We start from the raw sequence: 24997 nt of genomic DNA on the forward strand, positions 1-24997 counted from the left end.
GAACACTTTTCAGTATTAGGAAACTGGGAGGGCGTGTACATTAGGAACAAATGACCCCACAGAGTATGACCTCCACAGAATGTGGAGCACTTGATGAACTTACTAGGAAACCTTATTTTTTAACACAAATCCCCACATTTTTTACAGCGAACCCAACTGAAGTATGATGGGTAAATTTTTGGAGAGAAGGCATGAGAATTTGAAGCAGACAGGTTCAGCCAGAGCTCCTGCCCTTCATGGCCCAAGTGACCCTCACCTTAAGACACTCCAGGTGAGGTGAGCAGAGTGCAGCACCTACTCACCCCTTGCCCATGGCTGCTCCCACCAGACAGCACCAGGAATGTGCAAGTCACTGCACAAACCCCAGAGCAGCCCCTCCAACAATATGCTTGAAATCAAATGTCTTTTAATTTTCACTCTTGACTTTTCAAATAAATTCAGTTTCAGCAGATTCAGTTAGAAGACGTGAGTATGATGTTAAAGAAAAACTCAGAGTCCAATATATTAAGCATACTTATTTACTTAATCTATACAGAATTGAGTAGATAAAATTTCAGATTCACATTAGTGAAAAATCTCTACAAAATGTTTTTGAAAAGCAAAACAAAGACTGCCTGTTCATTTATCACTTTTCCTCATGAAAGCAGACATGGGTTGTAAAAATAAAGCAGTGTGTTTAGCACAAACTAGATTTCTGCATCACTTTTTTCACAGTTATTTCCATCTACAGTCCAAAGAGGTAGATTTTCTGCAACACCTGAGAATTGAACTGTAACATAACCAGGTGTAATGAAAGGAAGGACAAAACAATACAGATACAGCCCTAACTTACGCGTGTATGTATACACGTACTTGGGTCTTGAATCACATACAGTTTAGCTTTTTGCAGCTTAATCATGGTGAAACTGTCGATCAGGCCCCAGTTTTGACAATTAGACACACTCACCTCAGGCTACATCAGTTTACATATCCAGCTTCAATGGTTTGTAGTAGTGGGAGAAAGGCAGTAATACAAGTTTACTTAAAAACCCTACTGGAGCCCCTTTGGCTGCAGCCTGGCAGTGCAATAGCCTGCAGTATGGCAGATCAGTGACAGTGCTGAGCTTGTCCCTAACATCAGTTTGTATTTTTTTTTTAAAACAAAACTTTTTAATCAATGCATGAAACTTCGCTGACTGGTTTCAGGGAGCAAAGTACAGTTTGCCTTGGCCAGATAAGTTGCTATGATAAGGGTATGCTGAGGGTAGAAAATAGAGAAAATATCCCCATTCTAAAAACCTTCCCCTTGGGGCATTCAGCTTCATTTACATATTAGCCAGTGTCAAAGATACTTGTATTGCTGTTGCATACATCTGTCGTGTCTCTAAAAGCCCTTTAATTTATTCTTGCAGCAGGGTCCAAAAACTCACTCTTTCCTCCATGTAAAACAAGCACTACAGAAAGAATTGTTCGGAATACAAATGTCCAAATAATAAATTGTAAAAATAGAAAACTGCATGTCCTACCTTGCCAAGGGTATGATGAACCAGATACAATTTTTTTCGCTTTTCCCCAGGAAAATTACATCATACTTAGTGTTAGCTGAAAACCAGTTCTCACAACACCTGTTTTTATAAGCTTGATTCTATGAAGCAAGTAATTTGAACAGCAAGTCTGAAATATTTCTTTCCAGTTATACTTATGCTATACGGTTTGCATGATCAACATTTCAAAGCTTTGAATCTTACCTGACTGCTCTTTGCTACCTTCTTTTCATTCCTGCACTGTGCTTGGACCACAAACACCAAACCCACACAATCTAGGAGAAAGATGGCCAGCTTCCCATTTGCTCTATTTCAGAAATATAAGTTTTGCACAGTTCCTCTTAGTGGTATGAGCTAAAACACATGTATTAGGCCTTACATGGCCTTTCTCTCTGAAACAACTAAGTTATTTCAATGTACATTACTACAGGAAAAGGACTGGGAGCTCAGTGCAGCCTGAACATTCAAGTAATTTAGCCACAGAACTGCCAAGGGCAATGGGGGTAGGAAGCTCGTTGAGATGTGCTTGACTCAGAAATCCCCTCCCAAGTAAGTGCAAAAAACTTTTAAGTACCAGAAAAGGCTACACATGTTCATATTTCTTAAAATGACAGCAACCAAAACTAGAAAGTAAATGCATGGGAACTAAAGTTAGGGGTAGCATGCAGTTAGATCACATTGCCTTGTCAAACACTAAGTGTTGGTCCTAGTTCATTTTCTTTCAAGAAAAGGAGTCATAATGTGGATATCAAATTTTCTAGGAAAATACAATATAGTTTCAGGTTAACAAGGGGGCTTTGCTTGTGGTATGTTAGTGTAAGAATGTGAAATACCATCTTTACCAGATAACCTGACTGGGAAGGCACTCGGCCAACTGGTGCAGCTTTGAGGTTGAACGTGCAGGAAATTCCATGTTGTACTTCAGGAGACATATCTGAATCTTCATGGTCAATTATAACCAGTATAGCCTTAACTAACACTTAAATACGTTGCATACCTGGCTATTAGAGGAAGTCTGTATGCCAAACTCCTGTCTTCCACACCTCCAGCAGGAAGTGTCTTATTTTCCAGCTCTTCAGATAATCCAGAGGTTTGTTCAGACATTAATGGACTTCTCTAGTCAGGATAACCACGTGGTGGGCACACTGCAGCTAAGAAGGAAGAATGTGACCAACACCTGTGCAACAGGCTCCACAGCTGCAAAATCCCACTTGGTAGCATCACTCTACATTTTCCCACACATTTATATTTAACATGTTCACAGGTAGGGCAAATAGTCCAAACTAACCTTTATAACACAACCCTGAGACATCTGCAAAAAGCTGTACACCCTGTTTCACCAGCTGCAAGTTAATGTATTTCAAAGCTGTTTTTTCATACCACAAAGTACATAAAACCCTTTAAACATATTTTATGCTATATTCTGGGCCTTTACTTTTTCATTCATATATATGAAAACATACATAGGGGGAAAGTTGACTTTTTTACTGGCCATTAGACATCCTCATGTAGATAAATTTACTGGAAAAATTGATAATCTTTAGTATACTGAGTGGCAAATCAATGAACAAAACTAGAGTGCTGTTCTTTAAAACAAAAGAGTGACCTGCTGTCACCATTTTCCCCAAACGATATTAGGTCTGTACACAGTCTTCCATGACAGTGATTTGTGTTGTGGGGAGGAAACGTACATGCATCCTTTTATGGAAAAATATTTTCTTCTAAAAAATGAGGCAGATGTGCAACACAGTTGTGGAAAATTTATAGTTTAAGCTATTTAAAGCTGCTATGCAGCTTCCTGTACCACATAAGTCCAGTAGTTCTAAGAAAATACAGATATGGTAGAAAAAGTAAGAAAATTTTCACCACAAAACCAAATAGTTACCACCAACAGAGAAAGTTATACACAAAATATATCTCTCAATACAGTGTTTACACTTCATTTTAGTCTACAGATTCAGTGCCAGGAACAGGACTTGTTGAGACAGTCTTTTCTGAGCCATTTCCCGCACGCGATTCCGCACCGGGTTGGATTCCTGGTTCCATGTCAATGGGAGTTCCCAGCTCCTCGTGGGAATTGAGTGTGCAGGACTGCAACACCTGCACTGCCAGATCCACATCTGCTTCTCTAAGAGACACCTGCTCCTTGAGCACTTCCACCTTCTCATTCAGCTCGTTCCTTTCCGTCTGAAGGGCCCTGCAGAGCTTCTCCAGACGCTCCAGTTTTATTTGAAAGCCTTTGTATTCTTTATCTCTTACTGTTTTCTGAAGGACAAAGGAAATAAAAACTCCATGATACAACCATTTTCCTCCCTTAAATTAATTAAAAGAATCACCACTATTTAATCCTGAATATTAAGTCTTAATTAATCCAGCAGGCCAAATTCCAGCTGAACTAGAGCCAATTTCTTCAGAATACTTCACCTAGCCAGGAGCTGGAGTGGCAATAGACTCCTTTCAAAACAAGCAATGAGAACTACATAACCACTTAATGTTAGCCATAAGTAAGGGCTGGGCATCAACCAGGACCCTAATATGAACTCCCATAACACTGTCAACTACAACCCAAATAATGGCAACTATAGGAAGGAGAAGGGCACAGAAATAAGAAATCCACAGTCCATCTGCAGAATCCAGGTGAGAATGTACCACGCCTGGGGCTCTCCTTATAAGAAAGGAGGGAAAGTTTAACAGCACTATAGCACATCCTACTGAACCAAGCACAGTTTGCCAAGCCCAGACCTCACATACCTGAACCAGGCCCTGGACAGCTGCACTGTGCAGCTCCTGCCAGACTGCCAGTAAGTAATGGCATTTTGTGACCTCAAAAGCAGCAGCAATGCAAGAAAGCAATCAATCTGTTGCAGGGGGGTTACTTCCTTCATGCCAGTCGTGTGCATTTCAAACAGACTTCTATCACAGCATTGGCTGAACTTTGCTCAGCATATTGAAATACAGCCAATTCCTTCAGCTTGTATGATTTCATACACATCCCACCAATTAAACAGCAAGCAATAACGAGGCTCAATTTCTTCTTGTGCCATCAGCTTAGATTTACATAGCAGCCTTTCATTTTCCATGCCTGAGGAGGACAATAACTTACATAACATGAAACATAATGCAGACAGCCCAAGAGGCTACAGTGTATTGCTTCCAGTGCTCTAAAACTGACAGGCTGTCACAAGTTCTCTAGGACTCAGGCTCTAGCTGAACTACACTGCTGCTTAAAATGTGGTTACCTCTTCAGCCATTTGCAGAAGAGCCTTGTTGTTGTTTTCCCATTTTGTACGCCACACAATGGTTTCCTTTTCCAGTTTCTTAATCTTCTTTGTCATCTACCAAAGATAAAGGAAAGATTTAATTTTGTGGCTTGTGCTGCAATGTAGGTGGTTTTACATGACTAATTAGACTTCTTCGTATTACTTTCCAAGTCCAGTTTGAACAAGTTATTTTGGGAAAGTGCTTCTGCACAGAATCAACCCCACAACTACAGATTCTGCATTCAAAGAAAACAATACTGAGTCTAAAAAGAAACAGACTATCAACTTTCAAATACAAATAATCAAAAACTTCAGGAAAAGAAGTTTTAAAACATAAGCACAGCCAAAGAGAATGAGAATCAACATTTGGTAGAACACTGAAATTACAATTTTAGTATTATTTAAGTATGTCAAAACACAGAAAAAAGATTACATTTCTCTTCCATAATTCTAATACCCTATCTTATGATCCACATTAAACTGTCAAAATAATCTTTATCTTTTCAGAAGGCCAATACTTATAAAATCTAAAATGCAACTCACTAACAGCATGCATTTCTATAGTACTTTTTATGAAACTAGGTAATCCTATAAATACCTTCTCCATTTCTTGCCTGAAAGTTGTAAAGAGCTCATTACTTTTTGCCATGGTGGTCTGGAATTCTTCAAATTTATCCATGTAAAGAGAAAGCTATTGGAAAAAGGCAGGGACATTAATCTGAACAGTGTATACAAATACAAAAATATGTAGGTACTGGCAAAATACAACTAGAAATAGTAAAACATTAACTTCCTTATATTTTTTTAAACTATGCTACAATTTCCATTTGAGGAACACAGACCTGCTATTCAAATTATATGTGAAGTAGAGTTCTGTGTTTAGAGAACAGCAATATATTCTGAAGTAAAAAGAATATTATGTTTAATAAAATGCTGGAAGACATCACAGTTCATCACTACCTCATTTTTACTTCCCCACTGGAAAAAAAGTTCTGTGGACATACACAGATATAGGAAATTCAGCACCTGGTTGGTAAAATTAAAACTTAGGAATTACCTACCTTTCCACCTTAACCAGCCAAAGCTAATAACCAAGGCTGGGACAAAATAAACAGGACAGATTTCAGAAATCAAAATGCACATTCACAACCAATGTCATCTGCCCAGTGAACAAAAATCAAGGAAAGTGAATATTGAAAAGAAATTCACAGAACAGTGAAGTGCATTACACTTTAAAAAGTCAAGAGCATTAACATTCAATTACAGAAAACTTTCTTGCCCTGCACCACAAGGTAAATCACCAAGAAAGAACTGCAAAATCTGTTTAATAACAGTTTAAAAAAATTATTCCTAATCAGTGTGTGATTTGATGTTCTAAGAATACATGACCATTTTATAGTAACTTGTTACTCTCAGTAAAGAGTAGTAGGTTCTCTTAATTCTTACATGGGGGTTGCAGGACAATACAATTAAGAGCATAGAAATACTGTGGTTTGCTCTATTAGTAAAGGGAATTTCATAACAGGAATTAGCCTAGCTTGTCACCAGTACATCATGACTCATTGCCATTATTGTCACTGAACTTTCTAGCTCATCTTATTCTACAAAAAAAAAATAAAAATCTGTTGGCCCCAAGAAACCACTAACTATACCCATTGTAACTATTAAAAACAACAAAAGAGGCAGTGAGATTTTAAATAAAGGGTAACCAACTTGGAAAAAAAATCATAAAAGACTAAGCATGTTAAAAAACTTATTTGGAAGTATCTGGATATTCCTGTGGTCAGGTCCAATGGAGATGTGTATGATTACATCAAACTACACACATACACACACACTTTAAACCTAACTCCTGGAAAGGCTAGAAAAGAACTGTGTACAGTATGTGTGAAAAAAGGGCATGGAATAGCTTTCAAAGACACTGTCATGGTTTAAGCCCAGCAGCCAACTAGGGCACCACCACATGGCTGCTCACTCATCCCCACTCCAAGCCCCAGTGGGATGGGGAGGAGAATCAAAACTGTAGTTTGAGGTAAGAACCGTTTAGTAATTGAAACAAAGTAATAATAAAAATAATAATAATAAAAAATTAGTGATAACAACACAGTAATAACAGATTATTATAACAATAATATAAAAGAAAAAAAAAGTGATGCACAACACAGCTGCTCACCACCTACTGCCCAATGCCAGATCCCATTCCAAGCCCACATCAGCCTGCATGACATTTTCTGGTCTGGAACACTCATTTGGCCTTTTAGCCAGGGTCACCTGTCCCAGCTGTGCTCCCAGTTTTTTTGGGTTTTTTGGTGTACCTCCTCATTAGCAGAGCATGAGACATAAAATAGCCCTTGACTTAAAGTAATCACAGTTCAGCAACAGCCAAAACATCTGTGTGATATCAATGCTACAGTGAATCCGAAACACAGAACAGAGACACATTTACTCTATTCCAGCTGAAACCAGGACAGACTTCATACAAAACCTCAAATGAAGCAGTAACAGACACACATGAAGAGAATAGCTACTGCTTCCCACTGCTCTGGTGTTGGCTCAAACTGCCATTTCCCCGTGCCTCGTGCTGAGCCCATGGGCAGTCAATGACTGAAGGTGATCCAAAGCACAAAAACCAGAGACCATTTCCCCTCTCTCAGAGGGGATTTTGCTGTAGCATTTACATTACAACAATAAAATAATTTAAAGACAGCAGGGTCTGTGGACAGAGATAGTCAGGTTACTAAATCTGAATAACTACAGGGATAAACAGGACACTGCTTGCTCCCAATGCTCCACAACAGGTGGTGATGGAAACAGTTAAGAAACAGATTCTAAAACCTGCCTGAGTAAAATTCGCCACACAACTCTTTACAGTCACAAAAAACCAGTATTTTCAGAGAAGCCATGCTTTCCTAAACTTTTCTTCTTAAACTTTCCTACATTCTAGTCTTTGTAGTATTAACACTATTAATTCAGAAGAGCACTAATTCCAGAAATTCAGTGTTGAGCACCTTCCAGGAACAGTACTCTCCAGATGTATTAAACAGCAAGTACAAAACATTAGTTCTTTACAATTTATGTTTCATGCTTCACTACCTACTGGAAATTAAATTTAAAACTTATTTAATATAATACAAGGTACTCTTCATAAGCATCTGAATATTAAGTTTTTTCAGATGTTGGCTTATGTTCACTACAGTCACCAATCTCTTGGTATTTTCTTTTTGGAACTGCTACTGAAGGTCTCTTCATTAAGAAAAGGTACCTGCTGCTTCAGCTGAGCTTCCTGTTGCTTCATCTGTTCACATTTGTGTCTGGATTCTGTAGCTTCTTTTAGCAGCTAAAAAACAATGCAAAAAAGCCATATAATGAAAAAGAAAATACTTCCAAAAATGGCTTAACTCAATCTATGAATAAAAATTAACAAACATTAACATCACCTAAGGGCTAGTCAACCACATTTTCTCACACAGGCTTTATTACTACACTACATTTTCACATACACAATTTAAAGCATGTGATGTCATGCAGTTTTATTGAAACATTTCTCTAACTGGCAACATGAGTCAATATTTCTATTTCTCTAGCAAGTTTGAACTGCTAAATTATGAATAGTTAATTAACAAACTGCATGTAATTTGTAGCCGATTTGCAGCCTAATTTATTTTCCACCTTCATTTCTCCAGTCACCATTATCTTTGCAGACTAGTTCAAACCAATTTTACTTCAACACCATTTTGTAGATTCATGTTTGAAGGGATTTTCACCTGCTTACGACTCAGAAATTATGTTAAAAAAACCAGAAGAATCCAACACTAGCTGGTAATTTTAAGATTATACAGAAAAAACAAGGCTTTTATTTTCTAGAAGTTACAGGTTCATTGGAAGAAAACTTGCAGAAGACTGCAAGTATACTGCTGATTATTAACAAACAAATAAAACATCACACAGATTTGGGGGGTGGGGGGAGGGGCAAACAGGGCACAAAAAATATGTGCTTTATTCTGTGTGTTATCTCTTATAGCACAGAACCAGAGGTTATAACCCTTGACTGCAAAAGTACCTTTGGTGTTTCACAGCATGTTCCCCAGCCTAAGAGAAATTTAAATTACATTTAGCATATTTGCTGAGAAAATGCAAACAAGTAACATTACTTGCCTGTTAGCAGGGATATCAATAATCTAGGCATCATATACAAAACTTAAATCTCAAGTGTCCTTGTTCAAATCTACCCTAACTTTCAAAAGATGGTCCTCTCAATTTGCTGTATTTGCTTTAAATCAGGAAAAGTCTGGTTTGGTGGATTTTATTTCTCTTAACATATATAGAATTCACTTACAAACTCCCGTTCTCGCTGATGTTTTTCCTCTGCCTCTTTAATAAGCTGGGTAGTTTGCTGAAGTTTGGCATCCACAAGTTGCTGCTGCAGTTCCTTATGTTTGAACACTTGATCAATATGCTAAAGGAAAAAGAAAATCATAATAGCCACACATAGATAGTCTGCTGGTCAGTGAAGGCAATGTACTGTTTGGGGAGATGCACATTGTTTAAAAGCTTCATGCAAAAGACAAACTGGTGAAAGACCATTTTACATGCCTTTTTTCCCCCCCTTCATCTCCATACACTGTAACTACCCTTTTTAGACTGTCATGGAAGCCAGGTGCCTGTCTAATTAAGTTGGTACAATACCATCAGTCACATTACACCAGACATTTCAAAAATCCTATAAAAAGCAGCCTACATTCTTGCTTCTAAAGCTGCTTTATCTACCTCTAATCTGCACTGTGTTACTTCTAAAAGCTCTAGTCCTCATCATTACAAAAGCTCAAAATGAGCAAAGGTTGCAACAACAGTTAACTTAGCTCATGAAATCCCACAAATCATTGCATTTTGCAGTCTTACTTCCATCCATAAAGTAGCACAAGGCAACTTCCTGTCTTTTCTCCATAGAGTCTCAAGGTAGATACAAATATTCCACACTTACAAAAGGTAGGGAATTACCTTACAGAGAGCTTTCTAACTAACTGATCCAGATTAAAAACAAAACAAAAAACCAACATTCTAGAAACAGTTGAGAAACTATACTCCAAACCTCCTGTGCCAACTAAGAACCAGCCAATTAATCTTAGCTGTAGAACTCCACACAGCCCAGTTCTTTCTTGGACAAGGAGAATTGGCTGTTTTCCATCACTGTAGCTTAGAGCAGCTAGCTCACATCCTGGTGCCAATTAAAGACAGCTCAGTTAGCCCCAGAGTAGAGACACTTCCATGACTCCAGGCCAAATATGCTCTTAAAGCGTGATAGCTTACTTCAATTCTGTGCCAACAAGAGCAGCTATGTACACAAAGGTCTTCCCCCAAAGACCCCAACCTTAATGAAATGGAAGAAATAAGACAGAATAACTCTTATATCCCCTTTCATTATAATTCTGAAGAATTTCAACTATTAATATGCATTTATGTTGGAAGCAACCTTTGGAGGCCATTCAATCCACTCAGACTAGGGTCAACTTCAAAGCCTGATCAGGTTACTCACACCTTGCCCAGCTGAGCTCTGAGTATGTCGAACCTCTGCCTTTACACTATCTCTGAACAACTTATTTATATTTGATTACTTTCATTGTGAAAGACTTTCTCCAATGCATCTTGAACTTACGATAATCAAAACCAGTCAGGAAGGGCAGACAGGGAGCCAAACAGCTACTAAATTTCTCTCAGTAGTGAAGTAAAAAGAAAAATTACAAAAACTATATACAAAATGGCTGTAAGACATGAGGGGTTTCCCTCCCTTTTCATTCATTATCTGATCCTTACAGTCAAGGAACTAATAAAATCCCATTACAAGTGTACTGTAAGCACCTCTTCTCGCAATGCATACTGTTCAATGAGTTTCTTCAGCTTTTCCCCCAGTTCAATATTTTCCTGACGGAGCTTGGCATTGTGTATATCATGCTGTTCCAGTTGAGCCTGAATTTCATTCAGTGTGATCTGGAAGTGTGCAGTTGCTTCTTTCCGTCTTTCTTCTTCTTCGCGTGCTTGTTGCATGTTTTCTTCCTTTTATGAATAAATATTCATAAAATATTTAAATATAAAATATTAAAAGTGTTCAGGTCAAACCATGCACTTTTTGGGTCAGAAACAATGGCAGTAATTCACTTCTGTACAGTTTCAATTTCTAGAGTGCTAGAACTAACATAAGCCACAATCATAATATGCCACGCTGACTACCCGTGAAGTGTGTGGGAAAAAGGAATTTAGAAATTGCAAAACTTCTAGAAACTTTTGTCTTTACCACTACCAACATTACATAAAGGCTGGTATTAAGATGCTACATAAGTACCTTTGCAAGTGTCAGCATTATCCAGATGTAAAAACCAGCACTGATACTATAATGCCATTTTCTACAGCAATCACAGATTCTTATCTTATCTTGGCTCTCTTCCATTTCACTCCCATTGATTATATTCTGAATTAAGAATATTCAGAATATAATCAATGGGATTAGAATATATTAAGATCAGAATATATTAAGAATATATTCAGAATTAAGCTTTATGGTTACCCTGTCATTTCATGCTGCTATTATTTTACTTGTGCTATTTTTTCCAGTAGTTATCAAGCAGTGTTCCCAGAAACAAATATGACAAGATCAAATACTGCAAGTAGTAAGAATTGGTTTGGGGAAAAAATGGGCATCAGCAAATTAACTATCTCTGTATTCCTTACCTTAAAATCAGCTATACTTACACTACACGCCACTCATCTACACATACAGGTAATGGACAAAGTGACAAGGAAAAAAGCAGCAGTCCTGATTTTAATCAGTGATGTGTAAGTTTTCCATCACCAGCAGCACTATAACTTATGTAAATAAACTAACCTTCAAAGTTTTGTTATGACGCTGAAGCTCCCGACAGAGAGATTCCAGTTTGCTACGTGCCAAAATGGCCTTGCTGTGTTCACTCTGCAAGTGGACTTTCTCCTTCACAACTTGTGCTTGCTTCTTCTGCAGTATCTTCATTTGCTTTTGAACATTTCGGCTCTCCTCCAACTATAGTTACAGAGTAAATTTGTCAAATAAACAGAGGTGAAACCATCTTTATGCATCTAGATGAGCACACTGAAGAAACTTTTGAACATTTTGGATGAAAACAAGGAAGTAAAATTTCATTAAAAACCCAAGCTGATCTTAAAGAGAAACTGCCATCATCCATCCAGACAACTCTAATGTATAAGGACAGAAAATAAAAATTTACAAATTTCATCTGCCAATTAACATTTGCCTTCGAGGAACAGGCAGCATGCACCTGTTGTTGACTATGAGCTTTCATCTGCAGGGGTAAGAATAGCCCTCTGAAAGGAAGATGTAGCAGATACAATTAAAAGCCAACTGAGACTGGGTTTTCAACAAGTCACAGCTTTTCCCACTCTTATCTTGAAGGTACACACAACTGTTTATCCAACAGGTCTTGTTTTTGCTATCAAAAAGAAAAACCACAGAACTGTACAGAGCTCCTTGTCAGCAGGAGCCCTACCAAGGGAAGCAGTAATTGATACAAGTTCGTTGAATTCTGCATTTCAGAATTTTTCAGAACTCTCATATTTCAGAACACAAGAGACGAAACTAGCAGCCCTGACAAATCAAATCAGTTACTATTACAACTACATAGTCCAGACTTTAAGAGATCTGCAGTCTCAACCATTTGAAGCAGTTGTTTTTTTTCTATTTCCTTTAGGCTGTTTACATGGTAGATGACACAGGTAAACTCTATACATATTTAAAAATCTATTCTATGAATATCCAGTGAAGAGAAGTTTCTTGCATTAATATCTCACAGAGATATTCATTATACCTGATTTTTGGGCTCCCTGAGAAACCATATTATTTAGAGGCTGTTTCTTTGCAAAGAAGGCTACAATGCTAAGTGTTACACTGCTCCTTATTATATGGTGCCTCAGCCTTGGGACACCACGGGAAAAGAGGGTTGGCAATGAGGAACATCACCATGACAAAAGAGTAATATAATGCTGGTTTTCTGAAAGAGCTCAAAATAATGTTGAAGCACAAAAGAAAGAATAAAGCTAAGGACCTCCATGACAACAGTAAATTAAATGTGTATTTAATGCAGTTTAGGGAAATGGAATATTAAGGGCGTATTTTCACATCTAAACACAAATTCTTGCACGGTCAGAAAACACTACTTCAAGTGGTTGTGCTGTCTGCACACCTATGAAACTTCAGGCCTGTAAAAGTGTGCCACTGTGAGATGTATCACAAGGATGCAAACCTTCCTGCATCAGAGAGTGATCTCCTGATATATTCCAAATTATGGAAAAAAACTGTGGAAGATCTTTTGCCAGGAGAGAGGCATTCCTACCTTCATTGTACAGTCCTTTTCATGAGACACCACTGAAAAACCTGACAGTGAGCTTTAAAGATGATGAATCTTTAAAAAAAGAAAAAAAGCATTGTAGGTGCACTGTCATAAACAGTTCAAACCTCTGCTGGCATTAAAGCTGATACCTATGCCAGTGGTTCTCCATCACTATCATGAAGAAAAGAATGCATATTAAAAGGAACACAATCAGATCCAACCTAAACATTCTTAAGTGGAACAGAGGCATCCCTCAAACTCATTTAGCTGAAACAGAGCTCTTCTTACACCCAGACAAGCTCCCACCCAGCTCCTCAGCCATTCTGAGCATAATGAAGAAAACAGGTAGTTTTCTAGGATGGCAACTGTGGATGCTTATTCTGCCTACAGTCTACTGATCTTCCTAGGAGGGCAAAAACCTTAACGAGGACACATCTCATCTGACTACCAAACTTCTTGAAGGAGATTACAATTTATTTGGTCCAGCTGCTCCCTAATTGTTTTGAGATCTTTCTAGTAATAATAAAACTCAAACTGAAATAGGGCAGACTCTTTTCTTTCTGCAGAACTGAGGGATTCATACTGGCCTAGCTCCTCATGCAGGCCCTCATCACCACTGTGAGGTGACACGGGAGCTGTTTGCTTAAATAGAAAAGGCATCACATGCACAAGTAATTGCTCATAAGGAACAACTAACCTACTGCATTTTTCCCTCACAATATCAAAGCTCATTTTTAGGTGTGTTCTCCATCCTGGAATTACAATTCAGAACTATTTTTGTTTCTCATTTAAATGAAAGTGACTTCTTAGAGAAGCTGTTGGTTTTAGAGGAAATGCACTCACATGAACCAAGAGCACATGAGAGAGAGCAAGGAAAACAAGCAAAAATATAACAGACCTCCAGAGAGGACTCAGGATTTCCATAACAGAACTAATCTAAGTCTCTTCTTAAGTAATCAATATTGCCTCTGTTAGTAAAAAGACCACCTGCCAGATCATCTTCAAAGTTTTGGAGACAGTATAAATCTCAAAGGAAAAAAAATTCTTTCAGAAAAGTAATGTCATGTTGTGCAGCCATTGTGTCGTTTTCAGAAATATCTGCATATGATATACTTGACAGCTACAGAGAGAAAACTTAGGCTTTTGTAATCTCTTTAGTTTGCATTCATTTTATAACTACAAATACAATGGGAAAACATATACACACAAGATTTCCAGTCTTTCCATTCCTGGCTCTCCCTGTCTGAAGAAAAATGAGTCAAGTGTTGTTATCTCCAAGAACATTCTGGAAAGTAAACTTATGAACCCTCTCCTCTGACCCCCAGTTTTGTGATCGATTATTTTAGAGAACGAATTACCAACATGAGGCAGGAATGCACTTTAAGAACTGCTTATTTTTTGGTTTGTTACTGAAGAAATGCAACCCTTTCTTTCTGTTCCTTCACATCATCAGAAAGCACAAAGCAAAATTAAACCCAGATCTTTCCAACACTCTACATTTCCGAAAAACCACTGAAGAGTTAAATATAACTGAACATTCTCCCTCCCCCACTAAATCTCTGTATGACAGTATGTTCTGTCCCTTTATCCTAAAATGATAAAACACTAGCACAAAAGCATTATCAATTACTCCCAAAAGAACTCAACTTTTCTGTTAATCCTAGTATTATGCTTCAACACCAAGTTATCAAAACCTGTTTTTTCTTTGGATTTGGGCAGTCATGTAGAAGTGAAATGACTACAAGAAGTTTGGCTGAAGCAATACTCAGTCAGCCTGAGTGTCTGTTTTACCAGCACTGTAAAATAATAAAATCATTAACTGTCCTTGATTCATTGTCGTTGCACTCCATAGTTAATATTAACAATTAATAACTTCTGCTATCTTTACAAATTACTTACCAGATCAGCATACTTCTTGCACAAAGCTGCCAGCTTTTCTTCTGGAGTAGAAAGTGTGTTCAAGGCTTGCATTAATAATAACACTTCTTTTCCTATGAAATGGATGATAGACAATGTTACTGAGGAAGAAAAACCATATACCAGAAAAGCAGCATGTCCTTAGAAGTAAAATATAGATCCCTGAGAAATTAGCCTGATTTAAGTTGTTCCCTGGTTTGACAGCTGCATAATCCTAACAGATGACAAATGGGAAGTCATCACAAGATGTCATCAGCAAGAATAAATTTGTCTTGCCATTCCACAACTAGGATAGAAAAAATTATTTTAATGTAATAACACAAAAATATTTTTGTTTTAGAATTGCACAGATAATAAAAAATCTGAAAAAAATGCCATCTAGAAGGTTAAGTATTGGCAGGTATGTTCTTAATAAGCATTTAGAATTTAATTATCAGCCGTGTTTGGCAGCACTGAACACTGCCATCCCAGATTTAAACCAGAAAGTTAAAAAAGTTGATTAGCAATTACCATGTTATTATTAAAGTTCATGTAAAAATAGCACTGCCAGCTGAAGGAGTCTTATATATGCATTAAGAACTGTCTTTCCCAAGTAGAAGTGCACACACAGTTTCTCAAAATATCCTGTTACGGGTGACAAGTTTTTGGCTACAGAGTAAATTCGAGACAAGGAGCAAATCCATAGCTATTTTACAAAATTATTATAAATATTTTATAAATATTTTCTAAAAATACTATATTAAAAATCAGAACGCCAAAGAGAACACACCCAACGTTTTCTCTTTGTGTTTTTCACTTTCTGGATCTTGCTGGCCATCAGGTGGATCAGTACGGGCTTCTTCTCTCCCAGGAGTCTCCTCACGGGACTCTTGGGAGCAGCCTGTGGACCCCGGGTGTTTTCTGTTCTTTGTGATATACTCAGCTTCTTCCAAGGTGTCAGTGTTTTCCAGGCTGTAACAATTGGACTGGGGATACTGCAACGCTGCATCAGACAACTCAGTGCACTTGCTCTTCACCAGCTGATCCTGGTTATTCATTCCCACCTCTCCAGATCCAGCTTCTTCCATGGCACCACCAACCACCTTCAGAATGGAAAGCAGGAAGTGGATGTGAACAGTGTTAAGCAAATGTGTTTAAAGTTATAACTTTCACCCTTCTTTTCCAAAATATTAATTGACTTCAAGCTTGGACTCCTACTGCCTATGATTTTTAAGAATACATCCTTTCTGCTCAATTAAAGAGAACTCTCTCTAAAGATTTCCTAAAATGCTAACTGTTTAATCACTTAACCAAAAAGTTAACCACCACAATTGTTTTATAACACTGCTGCGACATGGTTATATTTTAGAGCAGAATATCCCATGTTCTCTATATAATACTGAGTAGTTTATTAAGCATCTCCAGGCTTCCCTCTCAATCACATGAACAACATTCTCAATTTCTACAAATATTTCAGGCTGATTCAGAATTGCAAGAGTGTTTGGTTGGGTGTGGTTTTGTTTTGTTCATTTGGTTACCCTGCAGAGGCTGGGACTTAGAACAATACTCAAAGGTGGTTGGGTGGTTTTTTTCTGCCCATTTGCAATCCCAATATACAACATATATGGATAGTTAAAAGCACGATAAGCAGAGCTAAACTCACTGCCAAAGCAAAATTCATGCTGATTTATTTTCAGTGGACTGAACGTAAATTTCCTTAAAATCACAAAGAATTTTAAAAACAGAGCTTGTTTATACACAGTTATGCTCTTAAAGCACAAATTAATATCAGATTACCTTACATTTTCTTATTAAAAAATGTGCTAACTCTTAAAGCCAGGGGTTTGCACTGGATTTTATATTCTGTACAGGACTGTTTTCCTGTTCAAAAGGAATCAGCCAACATCAAAGGAATGCAGCCAACACTTGTAATATATTGTGAGATGTATTTCAACTCCAAATTTGTTCAGCATGCTTGAAAAGGTTATTTAAAAATCATTAAACAAATACATCTTTTTTTTGCAATATTCAAGGATAATGGTTTTGTTGTTCCCTATTCTTAAAGCAAGTCCCTTTCTTTAGACCTTATCTCAAGGTAGATTCATTCTTGAGGAGATGGACTTCACACAGTGTCTTTTCTCAAAGGACAATAAGCATTTTAACTGCAAATAATTTCTATAAACATTAAGAAGCAACTTTTGACTTTCCAAGGAACATTCACTTTACAAGTGTGGAAATGATGCACATGCTTTATGGACAAACATAAATGCACTGCAGTTTTATTCTCTTAACCATGTCAGACCATGTACTGATAAATGCCTACAAAGGTCATGCAGTAATTGAACTGCTGGAACAAATAACCAATTACAACACTTTACCTCTCTAAAAAGTCATCTGTAAAATGCCCATTTTTTCCCCTTGGCTTGTCCTAAACTGTAGGTCTTCCAGGAAAGACTTACCCCTCTAGGGTCAGCCAAATAAACACAAAAGAACAACAAGTGTGAAAACACAGCTCACTTCACCTCTGTGTGTACCAATGGCTGAAACCACGGCACTGATGTTGTCTAAAACCCAGGATTCATACAGAAGCTGAAGACACTGTGTCACATTAAGCTGACAAGACAAGAAAGGTCAGATTATTCTAACACAACATGAAGGGTACCTGCAGTACCAAGAGAACAGCTGAAACTCGCAGTTTTTTTATTTGCATAGAACGTGAACTTCTGATTCAGATACTTGCACCCAAGTAGTCTTGCAAAACATACAGAAAGTTTGCTTTAAACTCAAAATTTCAGGTGTGGCACCCAAAAGCATTAAGCATTTCCAGACTTTCTGATATCCATAGAGACTCCGGAGGTTTTTTAAAGCAGAGCACAAAACTGCCAGCAACTCCAAAGGAAGGTGAGAAGGCCTGACTGGCTGCAGTCACGTACGGAACAGCAGCAATGCCCAAGCTCCTCTGGCCTAGCAACAACATTTGTGCAACTTGTTCTAACACAGTTTACAGCCAGATCAGTTCCTCAACCCAGTTCACTGCACAGCAATAGGCAATCCTGCCAACAGAAGTGGAAGCAGGATGTTTGGACAGAAGCCAGAGCACGAGAGCCTCTGAAAAATAAAAGCCAATCTTACTGCAGTCAGAGCACAAGAACTAAACACACAATACCTTATCCTCACCACAGGTACACACTTAACTCTGGCTACTGAAGGACTGGGACGTCAACAAGACCACGTTTGTGAGCAGTTTGTGACTGCTTCAAACCTAGTCACCTGAAAAGATTTTGCTGTTTTTATCTGAGAAAATTCTGTTGTTTCCAGTGAAAAAAAGAACAACTACTAGCAGGGGCATACATGTGTCATGAAATGCCCATCTCTTTCTGAGCAAACCATCATAGTAACCTAAATGTCAATTCAGAGCTGGCAATTCACATGCATATTCTAAAGCATCTGGAAGTTTCAGGAAGTGAGCACCACCTCATTAATTCAGCAGAGCTTTTTGTTGAAGTCAAATTAGGTGTCAGTTCAATTTTTTACTGACAATAATAATTTCTAAACTCTGAGTATTCTCTATTCTTGTCAAAAAAGCCACAAGGACTTTTAGAATTACAGACTCACTCTACGAAGTCTAACAGAAAAGCAGAAACAACCTATCAGAATATTGAATTGAAGAAAAAGGTTTGTGCACAAGTGTCCTGTATGTCTCCAACACATTTGAAAACTATAAAGATGGTGAAAATACACAGAACTTGCCAGCCTTCGTTTGGTTTTCCAAACATGAACATGGAACGAATCCAAGATTTCTGACAAGCAAATAAGCTCCCTGCAAACTAAAGCTCAGTGTAGCAGTAGGCAGGCTTTGCAAAAATATCCAGTTTTCTTATCTTAAATATAATTACAAATTGTTGACCACAGACCAGAATATTGCACTCAAAAAAGTGGTTCTACCAGCAGCTAAAACACGATCTGACAGCATACACACACAAAAAAAAAACGCAAACAAAACCCCCTTCCTTCTTAGTCAAAACTCAATCTATCTGTCAAGTTGTAGCCTGTAAGTTTTAGCAAACTGACAGTAGTGGCACAACATATTAAAATTCTAACTTATTTAACCTAAATTAGGAAGTGTTTTCATTTTAAAAACCAAAAATCTGCTATTGCCTGACAGGGGCCACAAACAAAATATCTAAATGATTTCCTGATTATGACTAACAAAGAATTTTCTACATTAGCTGTAACTTTACATATTAAAACCATTAGTCAACAGCCTTCTTACACTCAATGCTATACTTAAAACACTTTAACTGCAGATGGTTTCAGATTTGGTTTGTATCAAGCTTCAAGCTGGAATACAGGAATAAGAAACAACACTTTGACAATGTTAAGTGCTAACCCATGTTAATCACTGAACTTGCTCCCTCCTTATTGAGGCAATTGTGAGAACAACCCTAAGTCTTACCTCTCTCATCTTTCCAAATGTGTGCTCATCAGACTAGTGAACTTCTCAGTTTAACATTCCAGCCAGAACAGAGCACTTCCCCCAGCACATTGTATAATAGTGCTGATTCAGTACTGACTGAATAAAACCAAAACAAAACTACCCCAGCAAAGACCTTCTACTGAAATCGCCGCTACCTTTTCTAACTGCTACCATGGTCTCTCAGCTTCCAGCCATCTTCAGCCACAGGTGGCTCATGATGTGACAACCCAGAGTCACACTATTACATGCCTAGAAAGATTTACAGAGAGGCAAAAAGAGTATGTTGCACAGGTAATGTGCAAATTCTTAAGATTACAAATTTATCAAAACTCCAAGATACGTGCAACCTACCTAGCTGTGAAACCAGCAATTATAAGATGCTGACATTTCTGAATAAGCATGTCATCTTCAAGCTACTTAAGGATTACAGGACAAACCACCTGGAGTTAACTGTAGGAAAATTACTGGCAACACTGCTCCTGCTCATGCCAGTTTTCAATCTTGTGCTCTGCTCCTTCAACTTATACCTCGATCAAAAAAGATGCACATCAAGAAAACTCTACCTTATTTCATACCTAAAAGATCAGCATACAAGACAGATACTCCATATGTGAAAATGGCTATGATCACCAGAGCCTAAGCCAGCTGTTCTTCAAACAGTTTAGCTTCAGGAACTCACACTGTACATAAGGACAGAACAGACACTTGTCCTACAGAACTTGTCCTACCACCACACCAAAATCTATCAAAAACCCACTTATTTTTTTGTTCTACTACCTACGCAAGTCTAGGCACACTATGCTACACACTATGCTAAAATATACTGTGCTTATTATCAGTACCATGCTTACCTGTATTCCATACTCCTGTGCATATGCAATCGTTCCCTAAACCACCTGAAAATACCTTCCAGTACCATTTAATAAAAAAATCCCATAATTAGTAGCTGCACCATAATCGATTTTATCCTGTATGTTAGCTAATTATCCTAAGAAACATAAGCACTAGCATTAATCTATGTAAACAACTCCTACATACCCCATAGTAGCAGTTGGACTGTGCTGTGAAAAGACTCTTCCACCCTTAGCCTTTGGAATTGCTAATATGTTCAAGAAATATCCAGGAAGCTTTGGAACAAGCATTTGGAACAAGTATATGAACATAAAATAGATTTTCACAACTGTGATGACAACCTAACTATATAACTAAATATACAATCAATTCCTCAACATCAGACGCCAAAAGAGATAATCTGAATAACACTGTTCAGCTGACTACATTTCCAAACTTGCTTCACATGCAATTGGCCACAGAAGCCTTACACCCCTTATCCTAACCAACTGCAGTAAGAAAAAAAAATATTGCAGCAAAAAAGGTAAGTAGTATTTATCACAAATGGGTATGGTTCATAACAAATATTAAGCTTCCAGCATCGCAGCAAGTTACTTTTTCCTGCTAACACAGAAAAGCTTATTTTGAAAACATATATACAATACACTTTTTCTCAAATCGATTTTTCAACAGTTATGTTAAATAATCATTTTTGGAATTAATTTTATTTACAACTTCAGCATGAAAACCACCACTTAGGATGTAACAAAATTTTGGTTTGAATTTTATAGCAGGTGCACTTTCATCCACTGGTCTAGATACAATTATTCAGATGCTTCTGACCACAAGACTAGCTTACTGAGGTTACTTCTCTATGCAATACTTCTCTATACTGTGCTCACTGACCTGAATGATCACACAGTCTAATTATACCTTTCTCAAACCTAATGGCCTCTGAGGTGGCTTCCCCACTGAACAAGGATCTTAGCTATGAGATCTGAAAGCCATTTCAAAGAAACATTTCACCACATTCTGTCATTACATTGAAAACTATGTTCTGTGCACTCATTTATCTACTTTCAAAACACTGGACAGAGGAACCTGCAGCGTTGCTCATCACTAGTTTCAAAGCACTGCAAGGTTAGAAGTTCCAACACAGTAAGTAACACCTACTCCCTAAATTTGTATTTTATTTTCATAAAAGTCAAGACAGACTCTTTGTTAGCAGAATTCCACCATTAAGTTTCCTGGCCCTATAATCCAAGACCTGGTCTTCAATATGAGTTCAGAAACATTCTAACATGACCCCTGCTTGTAGCACTCACTTCTTCCTCTTACCCTTAACCACACTGGGTGTTTTTGCTCTTTCAGTGACCTCATGACACAGATAACATGGCTGCTTTTAAGAAAAGCTTTTTAATTTACCTCAAACACAAACGGGAAAAAAACCCCAACCATCTCTTCCCTCACTTAGCTGAAGACATTAAAACAGTGGTGGTGCATCTCACACCCCTGCCAGGCCACAGTGCGATCTCAAGGCCTTGGCCTTGACAAAGAGCACCCAGGAATAAAGCCTGTCCAGAGCTTATCAGAAACACTGCCTGCTCCCAGGAAACAGTGATGTCTAAAAAGCTCATGGCTTTTAGCAAACATCCTTGAAAACCTTTTTTTTTTAATATGAACAACCACCCAAGTGGAATAATATTTCTGTTACAGGACTTTCAAGGGAAGTTACCAACCCAAATCTGAACCAGGATGAAAAATTATTATGACCAAAGCCTTCTCTCTTGAGACCCTACAAACACTGGTCTGAAGTGAGATCCCTTGAGCTGCCCTGGACTGTGGCAGGCTGTGGCCAGCATCGCCCTCTGCGGGGGCAGCTCTCAGACCCAGCAAACTCCCACGTTCTCGCCATTCCTGGAGGACACTGCCAGCTGCTGGTGATGGAGCCTGGGCTGATCCCACTCCTCAAGGCTCAGCTCTTTGTCCCTTGAGAACAGAAAAAGGCATCAACCCCGAGTACTTCGCCGGATCGGAGGGGAATTCTTCACAGATACACACCTGGTACACACTCTTCAAGTCTGTGTAGTGTAACCATGCTACAGCAAATGTACTGTAAATGCTGCTCTCAGATTCTCAAGTGCTGTACATTTGTAAGAGAGGCCTGTGACTTACTGTTGTACTGATAGTAAAATTCTACAGAATCTTTTGTTAAATTGGTTAACTGGAGGCATCGATTAAGTGCTGTTAAGTTCAAGTGCTTTTGTGCCTAAATTATCAGTCAAGCCTGGGGCTAAGTTTGGCATGGGGAATTCCCTCTGAACGTGTGACTCAACAGGAGGGTCCCCTTAGTTGTTTTCATCCTTACCCTTTCCTATCCTTAGGCTTTTCCCATCCTCGGCCTCCACGCTGATCATTTTGGTTGGTTTTAGTTTCAGATCAACTGATTTTATAGACTTTTTTTCACTGCATGCTTTAACCACACAGTAAGTAGCAGAGTGAACCTCGCCAAGCAACTCTGTCACGCTTTTGCTTTTATATAAAATCTACTTTTGCCAGAGATTCTTAAAACAACCTAAAAAATTCATGACAAACACCTCCTGTAATTCTAGCAAAAAATTCACTGCAGGAATCCAAAGCCTATATGGAAGTTTTCAGGGCATTTACCCACAGGACAAAGTGCTGCACATCTAACAAGACCTTTTTTAATATAAACATCTGAGACAGGTGCTAATTAAGAAAACATTTAATATATCATTAGTGAATCACTTCCACCAATGAGGCTTCACTTCCTCTTTACTATAAACTTAATAGTTTTGTAGTCACCCACAGTATGATTCTGGAAAAAGCAGGGTAGACAAGTTCTGAATTCCCAATGCAAACAGGTCACAAGGAACCTAAAAATAATATCAAGGCAGGGGGAGGGAAATCTACAAGAGAATGTAGAATTTGCTTAACATTGCCTGCCATATCTCACCTCTTTAAAATAATTAAATTCCTATCGACTGTATTTGAAATAATATGGAACACAGAGAGTTTTTTTTAACATCATCATAATCTGCTTTCATAATAGGCACCGAAGTTACTTACAATTACTTCTTAGTAAAATGCTAAAAAAACCCACACTGCAGAGAACGGTGCTTTTCAGTGAAGAAAACTAGCTCCACAGCTTCCTAGACCTTTTTAACAGCCAAAATAAACCACCACCAAGTTACTATTTCCGAGATGCTAGCCTTTGTACCATGGAAAAAAGTTACCACTAAAAAGCCACTTCAATTTATGTAAGGGCACAGGGCGAGATGCTTCGGAAGCACATGGGATTAACAAGGCAGCTCTGTCACATAAAGCACCGAGCCGGTGATATTACACACAGCAGTGAATTACAGCACGTTTGAAGCATTTGCCGTTGGGTGACCAAGCACAGGTATTTTAAGCTTTTCCTACACGGATCTGCAACCAGAAATTACTGTAAAATCACCGGGAGCAGCCCTGCTTTCAGTGTGGTTTCGGCAGAAAACGGAAAAAGAAATAAAACGGCCTTTTAGGTTTGTTTTTTTTTTTTTTTGTTTTTTTTTTTTTTTTTTTTTACTATTTTGGAGGTTAAGAAACCGCTCCCGCCGCCCCCGCGGGCAGAGCCACGCTCCGCTCCCGCCGGGCAGCCCGGCCGTGCCCGGAGGGACGCGGGCAGGCGGCGCCCCCCGCCCGCAGCTCCCGCCCCCCGCGGCCCGGGCCCGCCACGTGCTGCCGCCCCCGGCGGCCCGCGCTCGGCACGGACCGCCCCGCCGCTCCCGGGCAGCGCCGCGGGGCCGCTGCCCACCCCGCGGGGCCGCGCCGGGACCCCACGCCCGCCGGTGCCTCGGCGGGTCCGGCCTCGGGGGCAGCCCGAGATTCAGGCTCCGCGGAGCGGCGCGGGCACTGCGCGCCCCTGCGCCGCGCTCCCGGGCCGGGCGGCCGCGTGGGGACGGGGCAGGCGGGGAACGCGGCGCCGCGAGCCGGCGGGGAAGGTGGAGCTCCGTCCCGCCGGGCCCGAGCGGCTCGCCGCCTCACCTCGGGGGTGCCGCTCGGGGCCGCCGCGTCTCCGCCGCCGCCGCCGAGGCTCGAGCTCCGCCGGGTCGGTCCCGCCGCGCCGCCGCCCCCGCGCGTCGCCATGATGTGACGGCAGCATCCAAACAAGTGCCGAGCGCGGGGCACCGGAAGTGCTCCCCGGGGGCCCGCCTCCCTCCCGCTCGCAGCCAATCGCCGCGCAGCTCTACGGCTCACGTGAGGGGCTCGCGCCCTCCCTGCCGCGGGGCGTGCTGGGAGTTGTAGTCCGTCCGTCGAGGCGCGGGGACACGGCACGGCCCCGGGCGGACAGCGTCAGTGACGGCCGGTCCCGTCCCTTCCCTCGGCTCTGTTCCTGCCTCGGCCACGGCTGTGAAATCGGGGCCAACTCAGCGGCTTGTCCGCGACGGGGCAGGGGGCGGGGCGGCCAGGATCAGCAGAATCAAGGAGTGCGTCAGGTTGGAGGGGAGCGGAGCGGGGCACCTGGTCCAACCTGCTCGAGCGGGGCCATCCCAGAGGTGCTGGAATATCTCCAGCCGGGGAGGCTCCCTGGCGATACTCAGCGATACTCGGCTGCTGCTTCTGCGGGAAAACTGG

At 39.8% G+C, this 24997-nt stretch overlaps 1 protein-coding gene across 2 annotated transcripts; it reads right to left on the reverse strand.

Annotated features, from left to right (window-relative positions):
* Positions 1 to 502: 502 nt before the first annotated feature.
* Positions 503 to 24562, reverse strand: TXLNG (taxilin gamma). 2 transcript variants are annotated; one of them, XM_064407600.1, is made up of 10 exons: positions 24407 to 24562; positions 15842 to 16154; positions 15055 to 15146; positions 11661 to 11831; positions 10640 to 10834; positions 9120 to 9239; positions 8046 to 8120; positions 5382 to 5474; positions 4763 to 4858; positions 503 to 3788 (listed from the first exon to the last, which is right to left on the reverse strand). In XM_064407600.1, the coding sequence occupies exons 1-10, from the start codon at positions 24506 to 24508 to the stop codon at positions 3468 to 3470; spliced, it is 1578 nt and encodes a 525-aa protein (XP_064263670.1). In that variant the 5' UTR covers positions 24509 to 24562; the 3' UTR covers positions 503 to 3467. The 2 variants fall into 2 exon arrangements, with proteins under 2 accessions (XP_064263670.1, XP_064263669.1); XM_064407599.1 differs by lacking the exon at positions 24407 to 24562 and adding an exon at positions 19508 to 19531.
* Between the last annotated feature and the right edge of the window lie 435 nt (positions 24563 to 24997).

Source organism: Passer domesticus, chromosome 2 (assembly GCF_036417665.1).
Source record: "Passer domesticus isolate bPasDom1 chromosome 2, bPasDom1.hap1, whole genome shotgun sequence".
NCBI classification, from domain to species: domain Eukaryota; kingdom Metazoa; phylum Chordata; class Aves; order Passeriformes; family Passeridae; genus Passer; species Passer domesticus.

Coding starts and splice junctions, on each gene's coding strand:
- TXLNG (XM_064407600.1), bottom strand. CDS start 24,508: ATGGCGACGCGCGGGGGCGGCGGCGCGGCGGGACCGACCCGGCGGAGC. Junction 9,240..10,639: donor AGTATGCATTGCGAGAAGAG/GTGCTTACAGTA, acceptor TTTTTCCTTTAG/CATATTGATCAAGTGTTCAA. Junction 5,475..8,045: donor AAGCTCAGCTGAAGCAGCAG/GTACCTTTTCTT, acceptor TTTTTCCAATAG/CTTTCTCTTTACATGGATAA.